This window comes from Delphinus delphis, chromosome 14 (genome assembly GCF_949987515.2).
Source record: "Delphinus delphis chromosome 14, mDelDel1.2, whole genome shotgun sequence".
NCBI classification, from domain to species: Eukaryota; Metazoa; Chordata; class Mammalia; order Artiodactyla; family Delphinidae; genus Delphinus; species Delphinus delphis.
In genome coordinates this window covers 50,792,553-50,815,202 of record NC_082696.1, presented here as the reverse complement: position 1 = coordinate 50,815,202, position 22,650 = coordinate 50,792,553, and the positions used below count along the sequence as shown (strand labels likewise).

The following is a 22,650-nucleotide window of genomic DNA, read 5'->3' as shown; positions in this document are numbered from 1 at the left end:
TGGATGCTACAGGCTGGCTCACTCCCTTCCACCTCACTTAGGTGGCCAGCAGCTTCCCAGCAAAACCTGACTCGAAAATTAAACCCACCCTCTACTTATAAAATGAAACAAATCCTCAGTGGTGCTTCTGCTTCCCAAGGAAGGGTCTCACTAACACCTTTAAAAGAAAAATAGGTGATGGAGGTTCCAGTGAAAAAATTGCTTTGATCGTATTATAGGAAATATTACATCCTAAATTTAGAACCCAAAAACCCCCCCATTCATGTTTTTGGTTAAGTTTCAAATTTTATTTCCAACTGCAGTAACAAAATACCAGTGGTAATTCTGCATGGAAAGTGACAACCTTCTATGTAAAGAAGGTCACAAATTAGTATTCCAAGAGTACTTTGGTCTGTGGAGATTTTGATAGGAGAGGATTATTACAATCAGTCCTATAATAGAGACATGCTTCCTCCGTATCTAGTAATACCTCAATAACTCAGCATGTACACATTTCTGCTCTTTACACACACTCCCTTCCAGGTTGTACTGTGTGAGAGTGTGAGGGGAAAATTCTTCCCAATCATGGGTTTTTCTATAGTATACAGAAATAGCAATCACATCAGCAGTCATGTATATTATTATTAAATTTTTAGTTGAAAAATAAAAGAATGAGTTATCCTATCATATCCCTTTCTGGGAGTAAAAAGACACACCATTACAAACGTAAAATGAGTCAAACTTCTATTTTATTGACAGGAGTCCAAAATGAATACAAAAAAATGCCTCGTTTGCATGTTATATTTTTCCTTAAAAGGCTTCTGATAGAGTCAGGTAGATTAAAAGCTAAGAATGTATTTCAGCTTTTATAATGAACCTTTTAAAAAAGGTTTAATAACATAAGTCACCAATATCAGAGAACATATGGTCCCACAATCATTTTTAGATCTACAGCTTATAAAAAGAATTAGATCCTGTATTGATCTGCTAAAATAGAGGCTTAAAAATGTTTTAAGCCATTAAAAGCCATTTTTATAATCTGATAACTCTGGGCAATTAAAAGAAGGAAAATCCCAAAATGTAGCCCTCTATATTATGTGGAATGTGACAGAATGCCAACTTACGACCAAGACAGGCAAAAATAAAATATTTAAAGCTATGAATGGAGCTGTTATAAATACTCTTGTATCACTGCAAAATGTCAATAAGTGAATAGAGCTTACCAAGAGATTAAAACTTGAGCAGATGTTACTTAAAACATTTGTGGTGTTTACCATACTTTAACGTTTGTTAAAACTAAAGCTAAACAAAGAAAAGTCGCTCATTTATAGACTGTTTTTCATGTACCTTTACTTTCACTGGGACCATAAATGATCAGATAATACATAGCCCACACTTCTGGACAGTTATAACAAAGGGTTTATTATCATTTGCAGATGAAATAAATGCACCATCCCATACTTGAAAGGCTTTCACAAGCCTTAAGCATTTTTCAGACTGTACCAAGGCACCACCACTGCCTAGTTATATTATGCACCCATTTCTAGTAAAGAACTAACACCTCCTTCAACATCAGTTCTGCACTGTTTCTGGTTTATTACACACTTCCAAAACAGCAAAAATTTGCAAATATGTGCAAATACTGTGGTCCATTCATAGTACTGCTTAGTCATCATCTTCCTCCTCTTCTTCCTCTTCCTCAAAGCTATCTTCAAAGCCCTCGCTGTCCTCCTGGTCTTCATCCCCCTCTACTGCTGTATCCCACTGTGGGTGATTTTCTGGCACAGGCTTAGCCTCATGAACTTCCAACTATAAAAAAGAATTAAATGTAGACTTCAGAAACTTGGGGAGGAATAATGGGAGAAATACCTGGTAAAGAAAAGGTTTCTTTGACTGCAGCAATTATAAAGAAATAGATTTTATGCTTTTAACTCTAAATTTAACATACTTAGAACAGATACTCATCCCAGAAATAAAAAGGTGAATCTACTAACACGTAAGTATAGTTAAATTTCTAATGTAGTTTGATTTTAGGAGCTTATACTATTTACTCTGTGGCATGAAAGGTGAATAATTGTGATTCTTGAGTGAGAACACTGAGTAATGTCTTAATAAGTCTTCTGCTGATGAAGAAAAACTCAAGTGTGACTTCCAAAGAGGTATTTGCAGCCTCCAGACTCATGAAGTAACATTCTACAGCCAATGGAAAGAAATACAGTATTCTCGTGGGGGAAAAAAAGGTATGTCTTTGCTGGCTACCTTCTCTTAGGTCTCCAGTATACAGTGCAACAATATTTCTTCAGCACAATCTCTCTAACACAATAGCATGCCTCTTATAAAAAGCTCAAGTGAAACAGTAAACACTGATGGGAGTGTGCTTCAAATGATACACAAATGTATACTCTAAAATGATCAAAAACAAATTAGTTTTGGAAATCAATAAACACTACAATGGAATCTGTGGGAAAACACATGTGCTTTTTAAAGAAAACAGAACCCATTTGGTGAGGCCCTGTAAAGTTACAGCATATTACAGCACATTAAAATGTATCACGTAAGTTATACTCAAGGTTCTAAATCATTACATTGTTAATACAACTTAAGTTTATTATTGAAAGAGTAGTCCATCAAGTATATTACCTAAAAGTATGAGATGACCTCTTTTTCTATTATTCTACATTTCAAAACTAGAAAACCTTCCCCAGTATATTAAGCACTTATTCAAATAGACAACCATATGCAATGCATAGTCATTACTCTTACCTTCAATGGTTTAATCTGATCCAAACCCATATAGGAGTCTGATCTTAGAAACACTGTATATTGATAATTTCCAGGCTTTCCTGGTGCAGGAAACTTCAGTTCTACCTAGAATATAAAATCAGCACTTAAAATCTATATTTTGAGGAGTGGAAGAAACAACAGCTCACTCCTAAAATATTTAGACCAGAGTATTTAATAGCTAGGGTTTACTCAGATGACACAGGAGGTCCTAATAAATGTTACAAAAGTTCTAACAACAACAAATACACACATATATGACGTTTATGTCATATATATACTATACAAAAAGAAAACAAAAAGAGGCAGAATTGATGGGGTTAATTTCTATCTCCACAATTCAAGAAAGCATATTTAAAGCAACCAAGTTCTATGTTGACCATCACATCTTGACAACTTGAAGAAATAAAGTTGGGTATAAAAGTAAAATAAATGAAACGGACTAAAATAGAATTCACCAGAGAGGAAAGAGTTCTTGCCAAATTTTCTTATTTCTACGACAAATGCTGTGAGATAATAGAAAATATATACATTGGTCTCTGCCCTCAGTTCCAGGTAAAGAGCTCCTCAAACCCCTGTAATTTCCTAAGTGATAAGAGCACAAAGAGCATCTTTCGTTCTAATATTTGGTCTTTGACTCTGGTTCCTGACACTGAGCTTATAAATCCCTTGGAATTTCCTGGATAAGAATGAGTTCTCTTCTAATGAGGTGGCTCTTGGTGGGCTCCTAGATGAGGACTGGTCACCAGAAAGCCCAAACCATGATGAGAGGCTTAGAACTTTTAGTCCCACGCCCCCAGTCTCCAGAGAAGGGCTGGAAACTGAATTAATGATCAATTATGCCTTTGTGATAAAGCCTCCATAAAAATCCCCGAAGTAGGGGTTCTGGAAGCTTCCGAGTTGGTGAACATGTGCAAGTGCTGGGAGAGTGGATTGCTCAGAAAGAGCATGGAAGCTCCATGCCCCTTCCCACATACCCTGCCCTAGGTATTTCTTCCATCTGGATATTCATCTATATCCTTTATCATATTATTTTCATAATAAACTGGTAAATACGTTTCCCTGAATTCTGTGAGCCATTCTAGCAAATTACTGAACCCAAGGAGGGGGATCATGGGAACCACGATTTACAGCCAGTTGGTCAGAAGTATAGGTGATAACCTGGGACTTGTGACTAGCATCTAAAGATGGAGAGCGGGGGAACAGCAGTCTTGTGGGACTGAACCCTTAACCTGAGGTAGATATCCAGGTAGACAGTGTCAGCACTGAGTTAAATCACAGGACACTCAGCTGGTGTCACAGCGAATTGCTTGGTGTGGGGAAAAGCCCACAAACTGGTATCAGAAGTGTTGAGAGTGTGGCAGTAGTGTTAGAGTAAAGGAGAAACACATGGGAGAAATACGTTTTTTTCTTTACAGATGTCCAATGCCTTACAAGGTCAAAAAGATACGTTATTTCCTATCATATACTAATGAACTTCAAATACAAACATTTACGAACTCTTAGAAGTTTCTACTCCACTTGGACAAAGGAAGAATACATTTTTATGATGACATTTAGATGTTCTGGTAATCTGCCTCCACTTTCCAAAATCCAGATTTTGTTGGCAAGATTATATATTAAAATTTGCCATTAAAACAAACAAGCTAGGGCTTCCTTGGTGGCGCAGTGGTTAAGAATTCGCCTGCCAATGCAGGCGACACGGGTTCAAACCCTGGTCCGGGAAGATCCTACATGCTGCGGAGCAACTAAGCCCGTGCGCCAGAACTACTGAGCCTGCGCTCTAGAGCCCGCAAGCCACAACTACTGAGCCCGCATGCCACAACTACTGAAGCCCGTGTGCCTAGAGCCCATGCTCCGCAACAAGAGAAGCCACCGCAATGAGAAGCCCGTGACCACAACGGAGAGTAGCTCCCGTTCACCGCAACTAGAGAAAGCCCGCAACGAAGACCCAACACAGCCAAAAATAAATAAATAAAATAAATAAATTTATTAAAAAAACAAACAAGCTAGAAAACATCATGGGAGAATTTTTTTTTTAATTAATCTCAAAGTTTGGCCCCTCTAACTGTAACATCAAACCTACAAATCATAAAAGAAAAAGACTACTAAATCATACCATCAAACACCCAAATAAACCAATGGATAAACAAATGAGTAAATATTTCTATTTTTGCTTGATAAAAACAGCCACAATAGTGCAACAAACTGGGGAGAAATATCTGCAACACACATCACAAAGGGCTGATTTCATAATATTTAAACAAAAATAAAGTCCCAAAACCAATTTAAAAGACCAATATAACCCAACAAAAATGAACGATGGTCACAAACAGACACACAAAGAAATATGATTCAAACACACTGAAAGATGTACAGTTTCCCTCTTAAGAGAAATATAAAATTAAACTACACTGAATACAGCCAGCATAGTAAAAATTGATTCAGGCAAGAATCATCAACATATGCTAAAATGAGTGGGTTAAAGACTGTTGGAGAACAGGGTATTCACATAGTGTCCAAGTATCACCCCACAGATTGGAGGAAGACACACTTTTTACAACAGAGAAAAGACTTAACTAAATGATCAACCATGATATATCACCAATATCAGGCAAACTAATATAATGTGTCCCTGATGTGATGCGCTAAGAAGGTTATTACATCACCTACGCAGTATTTTTGCCAAAAATATTTGAGAAGAATATAAGCGTGAGTAACCAATAAGACAAATTCAGATTAAGGGATATTCTATAAAATACCTTGCCTGGACTCTTCAAAAATATCAATGGCTGGGACTTCCCTGGTGGCGCAGTGGTTGGGAGTCTGCCTGCCAATGCAGGGGACACAGGTTCGAGCCCTGGTCCGGGAAGATCCCACATGCCACGGAGCAGCTGGGCCTGTGAGCCATGACCGCTGAGCCTGTGCGTCCGGAGCCTGTGCTCCGCAACGGGAGAGGCCGCAACAGTGAGAGGCCCACGTACCGCACACACACAAAAAAAATGTTAAAATTACTCTCAAAAATACCCTTAAGTTGGTAACAACTCTAAGTGTCAAATAAACAAGAAACTACTTCATACATGTACTACTTGGTTAGAAAGGTGGGAAAAAACTTTTTGGATTAAAAATCATCATCATAGATCTTGAAATTCAAAGCCTTGCTCTTGTCCACCAAGTCTGGGTAGACAGAACTTCTTCCTAGAAAAATAACATAAAAAATCAAGAAGAAAAACAAGAAAATCCAAGGGCAAAATATGTTCATCACAAAGCTATATTACTGATGTCACTGACAGCGGACAAAGCAATGTAACAAAAAATTCCACTCTAAAAAACGAATCACCAGTTCTTATATTTGTTTTTTAAGACAAAAGGTATATATCTGAGCACTAACCCAAAGAGGATAAAAATAATAAATTTTTGTAAAACATAATTAAATTCTGGAGATAAGGTAAGGCATGTGTTCTTAGATAGTAACAGTGAAAACTCCCCAAAATAAGTTGAGAACAAGGTTTTAGAAGACTACCAAGTTGTAGTTCAGTACTTTATAAATTTCCAATGAGCTCCCTCCAAAATATGTCAGAGAATAGTTATAAAATGTGTCTTAAATAAAATGTAATAAGCCAAATATGATAAACTGATTTCTACACTGTTTTCTATATTTAAATAATGTTGTTGGATAATTACCTCTTCCATATCTTTTAGTGTGCACACATGATATGGCATAGATATTAATGTCTGTTCCTTCCTATCTGCGATATAAAGCCACCACCATTCTTGTTTTTCCTGCAAAGAAAAATAAATATAAATAACCAAAAAGAGTTAGAGAAATACAATTTTGCCTTGTCTCATTTTAGCGGTATGGTTATCCCTTGGTACCTGAGGGGGACTGGTTCCAGACACGCCCCCACACACCCACAATGTGGACACCAAAATCCATGAATGCTCACATCCTTTATATAAACTGGTGTCGTATTTGCATATGATTTGTTTCATCTCTAGATTACTTACAATATCTAATACAACGTAAACGCTATGCCAGTACCCAGCAAATTCAAGTTTTGCCTTTTGGAACTTTCTGGAATGTACCCCCCTAACATTTTCAATCCACAGTTGGTCAAATTCATGGATGCAAAACCCACAGATGCAGAGGGCCAACTGTATTTTCCTTGTTTTATTCGTTGCTGTATCCCCAGCACAGACTCAGTGCCTGGTACAAAATAGATGTCCATAAATATTTACTGAATGAATAAATTGTTCTTAACCATTTGTAGATCCGCTCTCCACAACACTTCTGTATGTAATTTTGGTGTTTCAAATGGCCCCTTAAACGCTATTGATGAACCTCTGTATTAAAAACCCGATTAATTGTAAATGACAAAAGATATGCTAAAAAAGAAAACAGTATGAACTATTACAATATCATTTAGCAAATAATCTTAGTAATGTTACCTAGTAATAAGCAAAAGCCAGAAAGTAGGAATGGAAAGGACTTACAACAATATCAGAAATTAATATATTAAAACACATTACTCATAAGAGAGCATCTCAGATTCTAAGAGCCTGTTTATACCTTTTACTGCACATGATTTTAACAAGCTCAGCATTTTTAGTTGTACTTCATAAAAGATTAGGACCAGAAAAAGAGCTGGGTAAAAAAATTGCCACCAGAATGCACAATGGTAGCAGAGAGCACTGACAGGAGACAAAAATCTATTAAAACAAAAATTAGAAGACTAGTCTGGAAGTACAAAACTTCAGTGTGCCCAGCAACTATCACTTACAGCACAGGTCAGTAACTAAACAGTCATCTTCTTCGCATCCACTGTTTAAGAACTGGATAGAGACAATATTTTTCTAAAATGGCTTTAAAAAAAAAAGTTTTGTAGCTAAAAATAAACTCTAGAATATTCCAAATAATCAACCAAAAAAACAATAGACTATTCTAAAGTCTCAGTCATCCAAAAGAAGGTTAAAAAAAATAACTTTTACTGAAAATAGTTTCGTAGGAAAAATGTTTGTTTCTAAGCCAAAAACACTTGCACTTTCTATTGCATTTCAATCCTAAGATATTAAAATTCGTTTTATTATCTTTCTAATAATGCTACACTAAGTTCAGCTAAAAGTTTTTGTTTAAATGCCTTAAACTACAAGGCACTGCAACATTAATAAGCAGAATAACAGATCACAAGTGCATGATTAACCCAACTTCTGCTCAACTCAAGGGTTAAGACTACCACAACAGGTATATGTGTATATACATGTTCGTCTATGAGTGTTTTGCACACACAAAATGGGTAAAACATAACAGACTCAAAATAGAGTTCAGTTGTACCTCACAGGAGATTGGTTCCAGGACCACGCCACCTCCAGGATACCAAAATTCATAGATGCTCAAGTCTCTTACATAAAGTGTCATGGTACAGTTGGCCCTCTGTATTTGCAGATGCAGAACCCCCAGACACCGAGGGCCAACTGTATAAACATCTGGCCTTTGTGAGCCAAAGAGTCTCTGCTGCAACTACTCAACTCTGCCACTGTATTGCAAAAGGAATGAGTGTGACTCTGTTCCAATAAAACTTCATTTACAAAACAGGCCAGGAGGCAGATTTGTCTGTAGGCAGTAGTTTGCCAATGCCTGTTTTAAAGCCATCCAGACCTGATTATTTCACTTCTCTAAACCTCACTTTTTTCTCTGTTAAGTAATGAATGCCTACCTCACACTGTGTTGTGAAGATAAACCAAGATAATACAAATAAAATATCTGTTAAACTGCCTAGGACACAGAGCACAATAAAATTACAGTTACATTTATATAGCCACTATGGAAAACAGTATGGAGGATCCTCAAAAAATTAAAACTACAACTACCATATGATTCAGCAATTTCACTTCTGGCAATTTACCCCAAGAAAACAAAGTTGCTAATTTGAAAAGGTATGTACACAGCAATTCACCTCATCATTATTTACAGTAGTCAAGATATGGTAGCAACTGAAGTATCCATTGATGGATGAATGGACAAAGAAGATGTGGTACATATATACAATGGAATATTACTTAGCCATAAAAAAAGAATCGAAATCTTGACATTTGAAACAATGTGGATGGACCTAGAGGATATCATGTTAAGTGAAGTGAGAGAAAGACAAATACCATATGATCTCACTTATTTGTAGAATCTAAAAAACAAAACAAAATGAAAACAGACTCACAGATATAGAGAACAAACCGGTAGTTGCCAGAGGGGTGGGGGTAGCGGGAGAAATAAGTGAAGGAGATTAAGAAGTACAAACCTCTAGTTATAAAATAAATAAGCCATGGGGATGTAATATACAGCATAAGGAATATGATCAATAATATTGGAATAACTCTGTATGGGAACAGATGTTACTAGACTTATTGTGGTGACCATTTCATAATGAATGCAAATGTCAACTCACTATATGGTATACCTGAAACTAATGTGATGTTGTATTTCAACTATATATCAATAATAATTTTTAAAGTTATGATTATTAATGAAATGAGGTGAACATCTCTACTATTTAAGTGGTCTGACATTTCATTATCAGAAATATCATTACCAGAACATGTATTGATATGAGAAGCAGAGGGGTATATTCAAAATGTGCATTTATTCTTTATCTCCACTTAGAGAATGCCTCCCACCCTCCACCCCCCACGCACGCTATTTGATTAAAATGAGATTCACTCAAGAATACTATTTATTAAGAAGCTAGTGACTATCTGGGACTTCCCTGATGGCGCAGTGGTTAAGAATCCACCTGCCAGTGCAGGGGACACAGGTTTGAGCCCTGGTCTGGGAAAATCCCACATGCGGTGGAGCAACTAAGCCCGTGTGCCACAACTACTGAGCCTGCACTCTAGAGCCTGCGAGCCACAACTACTGAGGCCCACGTGTCTAAAGCTCGTTCTCCGCATCAAGGGAAGTCACAGCAATGAGAAGCCCAACTCAACAGAGAGTAGTCCCTGCTCGCCGCAACTAGAGAAAGCCCGCGTACAGCAACAAAGACCCAATGCAGCCTAAATAAGTAAATAAATAAAAGAAAATTTTAAAAAAAAAGAGCAGATTTGTTGTGTAAAAAAAAAAAAAGAAGCTAGTGACTATCAATCTATGGCACTGCACCTACGCCCTCTTGATGCACATGGTGAAAGTGGAAAAGATGTTCTACCATGAGCTATTTGCACTTTAAACAAAACTGTTTCTGTTGTGTGAGATTCCCAACCATTCTTAACTTATTAAACATATGAGCTGCAATTAACATGTAAGTTAATTATTAACACAAAACTTTAAGTAATTTAAGTGGGTAGTATGGTGGTTAGGTAGGTACATGGGAAGGTAGACAGGTAGATGTTAGGAAAATCCTAAATAAAGTTTATCTGATAAATGACACTTTGAGATATTTACCATGTAGATGAAATTACAAGAAGGCATTTTCACTGCTAAAATGTTCTAAGGGAGTAAATGAATGCTTTGCTTATTAACTAAGCATGGTCTAAAATGAAGCTGTCTATTATAAGGGTACAAATTATGCAGCTTACAGCATCCCATGGTACCTTTTTTTTTTTGCGGTACGCGGGCCTCTCACTGTTGTGGCCTCTCCCGTTGCGGAGCACAGGCTCCGGACGCGCAGGCTCAGCGGCTATGGCTCACGGGCCCAGCTGCTCTGCAGCATGTGGGATCTTCCCAGACCGGGGCATGAACCCGTGTCCCCAGCATCGGCAGGCAGACTCTCAACCACTGTGCCACCAGGGAAGCCCCCATGGTACTTTTAAAACCAATCAATGAGTGGAATTTATTCGCTTGATTTCAGGAGCTTTGGTGTTGGCAGACTACACTGCAATGGGCAAAATGCCCCTAACAGATGGGCTACAGCTCAGGACATGCCAGAAGATCAGTGCACACAGTAAGATGGAATCCTGGGCTGACTTCTCTCCAAGTCAAAACAAAAGTCTGTGCAGAGCCACTCATTTATTATTAGGAGAGCCAAATCACTTAGGAATTTGCCTTCAGCAGCCCCCAACAACTAGAGATTGATGTTCTAGAGCAGAAAGCAGATTTATACATGAAATCACCTGCCAAACATGAGTGGTAAGCACAAGGTTCTGTGGCAAAGCTGCAAGGCAGTCTACAGAACAGCTTCGCTAAACTAAGAGGCAACCAGTCCTTGATCTCTAGCCACAGACAAAATCATCCACAAATGCAATACATCAAGCAGATCCCAAATTCATCTGAAAGACAAACAACATAGCGTATCAAAGAGATCAAAAGTTGAACAGGCCACAGTCACAACATAAACAAGCACAAGTGAACAAACAGCACTGCCATGATCTGTGCTGAGCTTGGGGCTCGGCTCCTACTGAACTTAGTGGGTCCCTCAGCCATGGGCTTGCCTCTTCCCATGGACCAGGGCAATTATCGGAGCAAGTCTAGTGGCTACAGGTGGCCAGTAGAGAACCCTCCGAGAAAAACCATGGGGAAAATTTAAGAACATTTTCATCCTATTTAAAACATGACAGGATTGTGAGATTCATAACAGCCATACAGTCATAGGCAAAATACGCATTTGTCCAACTAGGACTGCCTGAACTGCTAATGAAAAATCATCATTAAGCACAACTCTAAGTAATCTGGGCGCAGAAAAGACAGAAGTACTTAAAACGTTAACAACCCTCCTTTTAAACAACACATTCACTAAAAATGATTTACGTTGAAATATAGCCTTCAAAAATGTGGTCTATCAAGAACAGACCACATTCAGCACATTTGAGCCAATACACACCACAGAGAGATAAAAAGCAACTAAGAAATATCTGCATAGAATAAGGAAAACACTAGGCTGTGTATAACTCACCTCAGGAAAGTAAAGACTATAAACAGGATGTGTTATCTTTGATTTGGTTTCCAGCAGAGCTCGCTCCTTTCGCTGTATACTTTGTTGTAATTCTTGCCACTCCTGTAAAGTGAAAATTAAATCTTTGAAATCAAGCATGTTTTCAATCATTTTGAGGGGTGTCCGTCTTCTTCCCGATGTTATTCCTGACAATGCTAACTACTACTGAGTTCAGTTCCACAAATCTGATCATTTCCCTGCCCCAGACTTACAATGCTTCTTTTCATAAATCAACTCTAACCCATCTAGTTATGAACTACACAGCCAATCATGACCTGATCTGGACCTGTCTCTCCAGTCTCCTGTCACTGTTTTCCTCCCTGCACTTTTTCTTCTAGTCATTTCCAACCGCCTAGCCTTCTCTGACCTCACCAGCTATTTCACTCCTCCTAAACCCTGTTTAGATTTTTGTTTTCTTTTTTCTCTACCTGTTAAATTCCTACTCATTATTCTTTCAGGAGCTGCTAAAGTCTAAAGTATGAGTTCCTGAGTCCCACAAATCGTCCTCTACCCCAGAGCTGAGTTGATCACTCCTTCCTTTGTGGCATCACTGCCCCTTGCACAACATGCATAGTCTCTTTGTTACTATAATGCTCACTTACAAGTCTGCCTTCTCCATCAGGCTACTATCATTCAAGGGCAGAAATTATTGCACATTTGGCTTTGCATTCCTATCATCTAACACAGTGCTTGCAGTGTGACAAATAATGAGTAATTATTTGTTATTTGTATAATTATTTGTCAATTGAATGAACGTATTTTTTGGTCATCTGAAGAAGCTAGTTTATCAAAATCCTACTAACCTAGTCACCTCTACTAACCCTAATACAGTCAGAAAGAAATATGTCAACTCTTTCTCAAAACAAGCGTGGGGGAATAATTTCTTTGATAGGTTTTAATTTCCTGGCAATCAACTTAATTATCAAAGTACAAAAACACTCAAGGGCCAGCAACTGCTAAAAACAGTCATCCTTATTTTTCTCCCACCATTCCCAAGGGCAAGTACATTATTTCTGTATACCTTTATCCTTTGCCCTTTTACTTTTTCCTTTTTTTGGCCTCTGCTTTTGCTTCAGAGGCTGTTCAGGGAATCTCTTTTAAATTCCTAAACCATAAGGGTTACTTTTGATCAATGGCCCAGTCAAGAACACCACAAACATAAAGAAAATGGCTGATCAGGTTACAGTTAATTTACAGTTAGCCTCTAAGGACCATTATTTGTCCACCAAATATTCTTTTCTACAGCTTTCTCATAAATCATGTGCAACTTAATGCCATGCCACGAGATTTTTTTCTATTCCCTTTACCCTCACAATCTTAATTCCTTAGTGACAGCCCTTTCCTTAATGTCTTATATACCTCTTGAAACGAGGTGGCATTCCGTAAATGTTAGCTTTTACCTTAACCAACTTCTTGGCGTTACAGCCCACAGTAATGTTTCTTACCCCTAAACATTTCCTGGAACTTTTGAGATCCTCTTCCAAGTAACTGCTACCTATTTCATAATCCACCTTTCCTTATTCATATTTCCAGATAACACAGAAAATTGCCTTAAGAGAACAAACTGACTTTACCTCAGACCCAGGTCCTATCCCATCTAACAATTTAAGATTTAAGAAAATTAGGATTTCCAATCTTGTTAGAAATAATTTTTCTTTATAATTACAACTACCATCCCTCAAAAACATTCTGTAAAAGTAATATAAGATTATAAAATATACTGGTATTGCTTAAGACAAGCAAAAAAAGCAAGCAAAGGAAAAACAACAACAGAAACCAAAACTATCACCAGAGGTATAATTCCAATTATTTAAACTTATAAGTCTTACTGCTTCATCATCCTTGTTTTGTTTTTCATCTTGCTCTCTATCAGAGTCTCTGTCACTACCATCATCTTTTTCACTCTGAGAGTCTCTATTGGTTTCTTCTTCCTCAGAGTCACTGCCTTTGTCAGAAACTTCTTCTTCATCTTCCTTTACTGCAGCTTCCTAAAAGGAAAAAGCAACCACAAAAGCTCTGAATATCTCAATGAATATACCATTCTGAGTCCCTGAAACTAATTTACTGTCATTATAATTAAACTGGCTCAAGATTACAATTTCACTATTCGTGCAGAATTTTAGAGAACTATAAACATTTTTATGTATAAATATGTGGGAGTCAGACTGAAGACTTTTAACATTTGGCTTATCTGTCTTTTTGTCAGTTATTTTATTCAGTCTTCATAGTTTGTAAAACAAAAATATTTTATTTCTATTCACAAAATATACTACCACAATGGCTAAGATGGCTCATCTTTCACAAACACCAATTATACAATATATTTTATTTGAGAAGGAGAAATGAGAAGTTTATAGTACTGCTTTGGGAATTTAATATCATCTTCAATAAGGAGTATAGTGCAGTAAGGAAAGTCACTGTCCCAGACAAAATCCATTTCAAGAAGCAAGAAAAAGAATAGCAAATTAAATGCAAAGAAAGTAGTAGTGAATAATACAGATCAGAAATCAATTAAAGAGAAAGCAGATATGCAAAAGGGAAACCCAAACAAAACCAAACATTGGTTCTTTAAAAAGATTAATAAAATTGATAAATTAGGCAAGACTGATCAAAGAAAAAAAGAGACAATACAGATTACCAATATTAGGAATAAAAGAGACATAACTACAGATCCAAAAGACATTAAAAATAAGGATATTATCAAATTTGTCAATAAATTTGACAACTTAGAGGAAATGGACAAAGTCCTTGAAAAAACAATTTACTAAAACTGATATAAGAAAAGAAGTGGAATATGTTAAATAAATGGACTCTACAATTAAATCCTTTTTCAAACTCCATATGGCTTCTCTAGGTAATTCTTCCAAATAAGAAACAACCCAATCTTATACACCCTTCCAGGAAAAAGAAAGAGAGAATAATCCCTAACTTGTTTAATGAGGCCAGCATAAACGTGATCCAAAACCTCACAAGAATATTACAAGAAAGAAGAATGACAAACCAATATTCTCTCATAAAAACAGATGCAGGAATCCTAAACAAAATATTACTAAATCCAGATAAATATTTTAAAAATACTGTGTTATGAGCAAATGAGATTTGTTCCAGGAATACAAGGACAGTTTAAATTTTTTTAATTCATCAGTATAATTAGTCACATTAACAGAAAGGAGAAAAATCATACAATCATCTCATAAGATATAAGGTTTTATATCTTATGATATAAAGATATATCATAACACGTTACAGAAAGGAGAAAAATCACATTAAAAAGTCACATTAACAGAAAGGAGAAAAATCATACAATCATCTCATCAAGATATAAGGTTTTATATCTTGATCTGGGTATCATGGGTACACACAATTGTAAAACTTCAGGAGCTGTACACATAAGATTTGAACATTTTAGGGGCTTCCCTGGTGGCGCAGTGGTTGAGAGTCCGCCTGCCAATGCAGGGGACACGGGTTTGTGCCCCAGTCTGGGAAGATCCCACATGCCGCGGAGCGGCTGGGCCCGTGAGCCATGGCCGCTGAGCCTGCGTGTCCGGAGCCTGTGCTCCGCAACGGGAGAGGCCACAACAGTGAGAGGCCCACGTACCGCGCAAAAAAAAAAAAAAAAAAGATTTGAACATTTTAGTGTATGTTAGACCTCAATTAAGATGATAATAACAATAATCTTTACATAAGATAATAAACTTACACTCCCAACGACTCCATTAGCCTGCTTTTGTTTCTGTTGCTTTGGTTGTGATAAGGGCACAGGTGTAGGTTTTTTTTTTAAAGGTTTCTTTTTTTTTGATTTAGCAGTTTTCTTGGGTCCTTTACTCTTCTGTTGCCATCCTCCTTTTGTTCTGTTCTTGTTAGTATCACTCTGCTGTAAATCACAACACACATGCACACTCAGAAGTTGTAGCACTAGTTTCATTTGGAAGTCATAGTAAATTTTAGATGGAAATGACTAAACTAATAAATGTTGTAGTAAAGTGAATTACTCTCCCACAGCAATATAAATCAATCAGAGAACTAAACAAAACAGTTATTTCACCTGAAAGATAGATAGGAAAACTGAAGTTTTTACCCCATCTTCTGCTGGCTGTTCCTCTGCAGCACAGATGGACTGCTCCTTTTCAAATACTTCCTACAGGTAGCGAGAAGAAAAATATAAAGTCTGTCAACCTATATTTATCTTTCCAATAAAGCAATCTTTCAATATATGTTATCAGTAAGTTTTTTAACTGCTGACAATTGCAGGGGGTGGGGACAAAACCATGGATAGACAGGAGACTCGAAGCAATTACTAAATGATGTATGTGTGCAAATTTAGCAATCACTAAATGATGCTTTAGAAGTTACCTTCTGAAATATCTCACATCTGTCTTGAATATATTTTGAGAAGTACATTCTACTTAAATTTATAAATGCAATGCCTTAAAATATGTAAACTCATAAGTCAGTCATATTTCATAATTTAAATTTTTATTTTTATTCTAATAGTAATAAGACATGACTATTTTAAAGTTATGAGAATTTGAATATATTACATTATTCTCTAACATTGAAACTTCACGAGACCAATATTAGTTTATTTATGATTTTAAGTGATATTGTTGATATAACTGATATAACTTAGATATAACTAAGAAGTGGAACACCAAATCTACATATCCTAAAGACATACCCACCCACCAAATAATCCATTTAGAATCAGTGCAGAAGCTATAAATTTAGGATTTGAAATCCAGTAAGAATTTAGCAAGAATCTATACTAGAAGATGACAAGTGATATGGGTTGTGTTTCATAAACTCCCTAGAATTATTAAAACTAACAAGTGAAAACAATAACTGTTGGGCTCAAACTGTTGGCCTAATGCATCAGTCAGCAAACTATGGCTCACTGTCTGCTTTTTAAACAAAGTTTTATTAGAACACAACTATGCCCATTTGTGAGTTCAGCAGTTGCTATAGAGACTGTATGGCCTGTAAAAACCGAACATATCAATTTTTTTTAATTAATTAATTTATTTTTGGCTGCGTTGGGTCTTCCTTGCTATGCGCAGGCTTCCTCTAGATGCGGTGGGTGGGGGCTACTCTTTGTTTTGGTGCGCGGGCTTCTCATTCCTGTGGCTTCTTTTGTTATGGACCATGGGTTCGAGGCGAGGCGCGCGGGCTTCAGTAGTTGTGGCTCGCGGGCTCTAGAGTGCAGGCTCAGTAGTTGTGGCTCACGGACTTATTTGCTTCGCAGCATGTGGGATCTTCCTGGACCAGGGCTCGAACCCATTTCCCCTGCATTACCAGGTGGATTCTTAACCACTGCGCCACCAGGGAAGTCCTGAACATATTATTTAATAACTGGACCTTTATGGAAAAAGTCTGCCAGCCTCTAGCCTAATTCTATTATCTCTACTTCATTTCTTCACTTATTAGTTGGGTTCTAATGCTTAATTATGCTGAGATACAACTGATGCAAGAACTGAAAGATAAATACTTGATTCTTTCCCTTCCTCCAGGGCACTTTTGCTTTTTCTTTTACTAATTACCTGAGAAGTGTCAACAGCCCAAGGCCAATTTTGTGCTCATTTCTCAGGCTGGGAATTTCAAAGCCTGTAGGCAGTGTAAGTCTAGATTCTAAACCCAATCCTGGCCACTGGCTTAGAGCTTCCTCTTCTCCCAGGAGGCACCTCTCATCCAGAGTCCACGATACAAATGCTTCCTTACCACTTGCTACCATAAAATCAGTATCTTTGATTTGATATGTCCTACTACAAAATATGCTTTTCCTACCAGAGGTTCTAGACATGGGTTTTAAAGGTAGCATAGGTGGGCTTCCCTGGTGGCACAGTGGTTGAGAGTCCGCCTGCCAATGCAGGGGACACAGGTTCGTGACCCGGTCCAGGAGGATCCCACATGCCGTGGAGCGGCTAGGCCCGTGAGCCATGGCCACTGGGCCTGTGCATCCAGAGCCTGTACTCCGCAGTGGGAGAGGCCACAGCGGTGAGAGGCCCGCGTACCGCAAAAAAACACACACAAAACAAAACAAAAACAAAACAAAACAAAAAAGAAGGTAGCATAGGTTTCCTACAGATGCCAATAGATCTCAGAGTAGAATAGGCTAAAATCTACCACTGGCTGAATAAAACTGAGCTGAAATACTACAGTCTATTAAAAATGAGTTAACGACTGTAGTTGAAACTTGGGAGTTATACTTGGCTTGGGAGGTAATATAAATATGTAACAGAAACTGAGAAAAACAAGATGCAGGAAACATATACACTATGACTGGATTTAATGAAAAAGAATGAGAAAACTACCAGTATACATATACATGCATGTACATATATGCACTGAAAAGGTCCAGATAGTAAACATGAGCATGGAGAAAGATACAAAAAGATTTACACAAGACTGAATTCTGGTCATCTGGGTATGACAAGGAGGTTTCCTGAGGCAGCAGGAGTGAGATAAGGGATCCATGATAAAAATATCATTTAACTCTGTGGGTATTCATGCTTTAGGCTAGCTAAAGGTATGAGCTTCAAAACTGATGATCTCAGAATGGTAGAATTTTAGGTGATTTTAATTTCTTCCTATACTTTTCTGCATTGCCTAAATTTTTTTCCCCACACAGCATGAATTTTTCACATAATTAGGGGGAAAAAAAGCTAATTTTACTGTACTTTTTAAAATAAAAATAAAAGGGAGTACATTCTCAAGAACTGACTAAAAAGAAGCAGGTAGAGGGCAGACAGCAGAAGCAAGAAGAACTACAATGCTGCAGCCTGTGGAAGGAAAACCACATTCACAGTAAGACAGACAAAATGAAAAGGCAGAGGCCTTTGTACCACATGAAGGAAGAAGATTAAACCCCAGAAAAACAACTAAATAAAGTGGAGATAAGGCAACCTTCCAGAAAAAGAATTCAGAATAATGATAGTGAAGATGATCCAGGACCTCGGACAAAGAATGGAGGCAAAGATTGAGCAGATGCAAGAAATGTTTAACAAAGACCTAGAAGAACTAAAGAACAAACACTTAGAAGAATTAAAGAACAAACAGAGATGAACAATACAATAACTAAAATGAAGAATACACTTGAAGGAATCAATAGCAGAATAACTGAGGCAGAAGAACACATAAGTGACCTGGAAGACAGAATGGTGGAATTCACTGCAACAGAACAGAATAGAGAAAAAAGAATGAAAAGAAATGAAGACAGCCTAAGAGACTCTGGGACAACATTAAATGGGACAACATTCGCATTACAGGGGTCCCAGAAGGAGAAGAGAGAGAGAAAGGACTCGAGAAAATATTTGAACAGATTATAGTTGAAAACTTCCCTAACGTGGGAAAGGAAATAGCCACCCAAGTCCAGGAAGTGCAGAGAGTCCCAGGCAGGATAAACCCAAGGAGAAACACGCCAAGACACAAAGTAATCAAATTGACAAAAATGAAAGACAAAGAAAAATTACTGAAAGCAACAAGGGAAAAATGACAACATACAAGGGAACTCCCATAAGGTTAACAGCTGATTTCTCAGCAGAAACTCTACAAGCCAGAAGGGAGTGCCATGATATATTTAAAGTGATAAACGGGAAGAACTTAAAACCAAGATGACTCTACCCAGCAAGGATCTCATTCAGATTCCACAGAGAAATCAAAAGCTTTACAGATAAGCAAAAGCTAAGAGAATTCAGCACCACCAAACCATCTCTACAACAAATGCTAAAGGAACTTCCCTACGTGGGAAACACAAGAGAAGAAACAAACCCAAAACGTTTAAGAAAATGGTCAGAGGAACATACATATCGATAATTACCTTAAACGTGAATGGACTAAATGCTCCAACCAAAAGACATAGGCTCGCTGAATGGATACAAAAACAGGACTCATATATGTGTGGTCTACAAGAGACCCACTTCAGACCTAGGGACGCATACAGACTGAAAGTGAGGGGATGGAAAAAGATATGCAAACAGAAATCAAAAGAAAACTGGAGGGCTTCCCTGGTGGCGCAGTGGTTGAGAGTCCGCCTGCTGATGCAGGGGATGCAGGTTCGTGCCCCGGTCCGGGAGGATCCCACATGCCGCGGAGCGGCCGGGCCCGTGAGCCATGGCCGCTGGGCCTGTGCGTCCGGAGCCTGTGCTCCGGCAGCGGGAGAGGCCACAGCAGTGAGAGGCCCGCGTACGGAAAAAAAAAAAAGAAAGTTGGAGTAGCAATACTCATATCAGATAAAATAGACTTTAAAATAAACAATGTTACAAGAGACAAGGAAGGACACTACATAATGATCAAGGGATCAATCCAAGAAGAAGATATAACAATTATAATTATATATGCATCCAACACAAGAGCACCTCGATACATAAGGCAACTGCTAACAGCTATAAAAGAGGAAATCGACAGTAACAGTGGGGGACTTTAACACCTCACTTACACCAATGGACAGATCATCCAAACAGAAAATTAATAAGGAAACACAAGCTTTAAATGACACAATAGACCAGATAGATTTAATTGATATTTATAGGCCATTCCATCCAAAAACAGCAGATTACACTTTCTTCTCAAGTGCACACGGAACATTCTCCAGGATAGATCACATCCTGGGTCATAAATCAAGCCTCAGGAAATTTAAGAAAATTGAAATCATATCAAGCATCTTTTCTGACCACAATGCTTTGAGATTAGAAATCCATAACGGAAAAAAACGGAAAAAACACAAACACGTAGAGGTTAAACAATACATTACTAAATAACCAAGAGATCACTGAAGAAATCAAAGAGGAAATCAAAAAATACCTAGAGACAAATGAAAATGAAAACATGATGATCCAAAACCTATGGGACACAGCAACAGCAGTTCTAAGAGAGAAGTTTATAGCTATACAAGCCTACCTCAAGAAACAAGAAAAATCTCAAATAAACAATCTAACCTTACACCTAAAGGAACTAGAGAAAGAAGAACAAAGAAAACCCAAAGTTAGTAGAAGGAAAGAAATCATAAAGATCGGAGCAGAAATAACTGAAATAGAAACAAAGAAAACAATAGCAAAGATCAATAAAACTAAAAGCTGGTTCTTTGAGAAAGTAAACAAAATTGATAAACCATTAGCCAGACTCATCAGAAAAAGAGGGAGAGGACTCAAATCAGTAAAATTACAAATGAAAAAGGAGAAGTTACAACGGACACCGCATAAATACAAAGCATCCTAAGAAACTACTACAAGCAACTCTATGCCAATAAAATGGACAACCTGGAAGAAATGGACAAATTCTTAGAAAGGTATAACCTTGCAAGACTGAACCAGGAAGAAATAGAAAATATGAACATACCAATCATAAGTAATGAAATGGAAACTGTGATTAAAATCTTCCAACAAACAAAAGTCCAGGACCAGATGGCTTCACAGGTGAATTCTATTAAACATTTAGTTAGAGAACAGCTAAACACCCATCCTTCTCAAACTCTTCCAAAAAATTGCAGAGGAAGGAACATTCCCAAACTCATTCTATGAGGCCACCATCACCCTGATACCAAAACCAGACAAAGATACTACAAAAAAAGAAAATTACAGACCAGTGTAAGTGATGAATATAGATGTAAAAATCCTCAACAAAATACTGGCAAACAATCCAACAACACATTAAAAGGATCATACACCATGATCAAGCGGGATTTATCCCAGGGATGCAAGGATTCTTCAATATATGCAAATCAATCAATGTGATACATCATATTAACAAACTGAAGAATAAAAACCATATGATCATCTCAATAGATGCAGAAAAAGCTTTTGACAAAATTCAACATCCATTTATGATAAAAACTCTCCAGAAAGTGGGCATAGAGGGAACCTACCTCAACATAATAAAGCCCATATACGACAAACCCACAGCAAACATCATTCTCAATGGTGAAAAACTGAAAGCATTTCCTCTAAGATCATGAACGAGACAAGGATGTCCACTCTCACCACTATTATTCAAAATAGTTTTGGAAGTCCTAGCCACGGCAATCAGAGAAGAAAAAAGGAATAAAAGGAATACAAATGGGAAAAGAAGAAGTAAAACTGTCACTATTTGCACATGACATGATACTATACATAGAGAATCCTAAAGATGCCACCAGAAAACTGCTAGAGCTAATCAATGAATTTGGTAAAGCTGCAGGATACAAAATTAATGTACAGAAATCTCTTGCATTCCTATACACTAATAACAAAAGATCAGAAAGAGAAATTAAGGAAACAATCCCATTCACCACTGCAACAAAAAGAATAAAATACCTAGGAATAAACCTACCTAGGGAGACAAAAGACCTGTACCTGTACTCAGAAAACTATAAGACACTGATGAAAGAAATCAAAGATGACACAATCAGATGGAGAGAGATACCATGTTCTTGGATTGGAAGAATCAATATTGTGAAAATGACTATACTCCCCAAAGCAATCTACAGATTCAATGTAATCCCTATTAAATTACCAGTGAAATTTTTTACAGAACTAGAACAAAAAATCTTAAAATTTGTATGGAGACACAAAAGACCCCAAATAGCCAGAGCAGTCTTGAGGGAAAAAAACGGAGCTGGAGGATTCAGACTCCCTGACTTCAGAGTGTACTATAAAGCTACAGTAATCAAGACAATATGGTACTGGCACAAAAACAGAACTATATATCAATGGAACAGGATAGAAAGCCCAGAGATAAACCCACGCACCTATAGTCAACTGATCTATGACAAACGAGGCAAGGATATACAATGGAGAAAAGACAGTCTCTTCAATAAGTGGTGCTGGGAAAACTGGACAGCTACACATAAAAGAATGAAATTAGAACACTCCCTAACACCATACACAAAAATAAACTCAAAATCGATTCGAGACCTAAATGTAAGACCGGACACTATAAAACTCTTAGAGGAAAACATAGGAAGAACACTCTGACATAAATCACAGCAAGATCTTTTCTGATTCAC

General features: G+C 37.4%; 1 protein-coding gene across 2 annotated transcripts in view; it reads right to left on the bottom strand.

Annotated features, from left to right (window-relative positions):
• Nucleotides 1–711: 711 nt before the first annotated feature.
• Nucleotides 712–22,650, bottom strand: part of SEC63 (SEC63 homolog, protein translocation regulator) — a 67,135-nt gene continuing 45,196 nt past the window's right edge. Inside the window, exons 15-21 of one of the 2 annotated variants that reach the window (XM_060030139.1) lie at nucleotides 15,721–15,813; nucleotides 15,376–15,549; nucleotides 13,505–13,663; nucleotides 11,637–11,738; nucleotides 6,445–6,543; nucleotides 2,743–2,847; nucleotides 712–1,788 (exon numbers count right to left, since the gene is read on the bottom strand). In XM_060030139.1, coding sequence (XP_059886122.1) covers nucleotides 1,645–1,788; nucleotides 2,743–2,847; nucleotides 6,445–6,543; nucleotides 11,637–11,738; nucleotides 13,505–13,663; nucleotides 15,376–15,549; nucleotides 15,721–15,813 — 876 coding nt within the window. In that variant the 3' untranslated portion in view covers nucleotides 712–1,644. The remainder of the gene's footprint in view (nucleotides 1,789–2,742; nucleotides 2,848–6,444; nucleotides 6,544–11,636; nucleotides 11,739–13,504; nucleotides 13,664–15,375; nucleotides 15,550–15,720; nucleotides 15,814–22,650) is intronic. The other variant, XM_060030140.1, reaches the window with a different exon arrangement.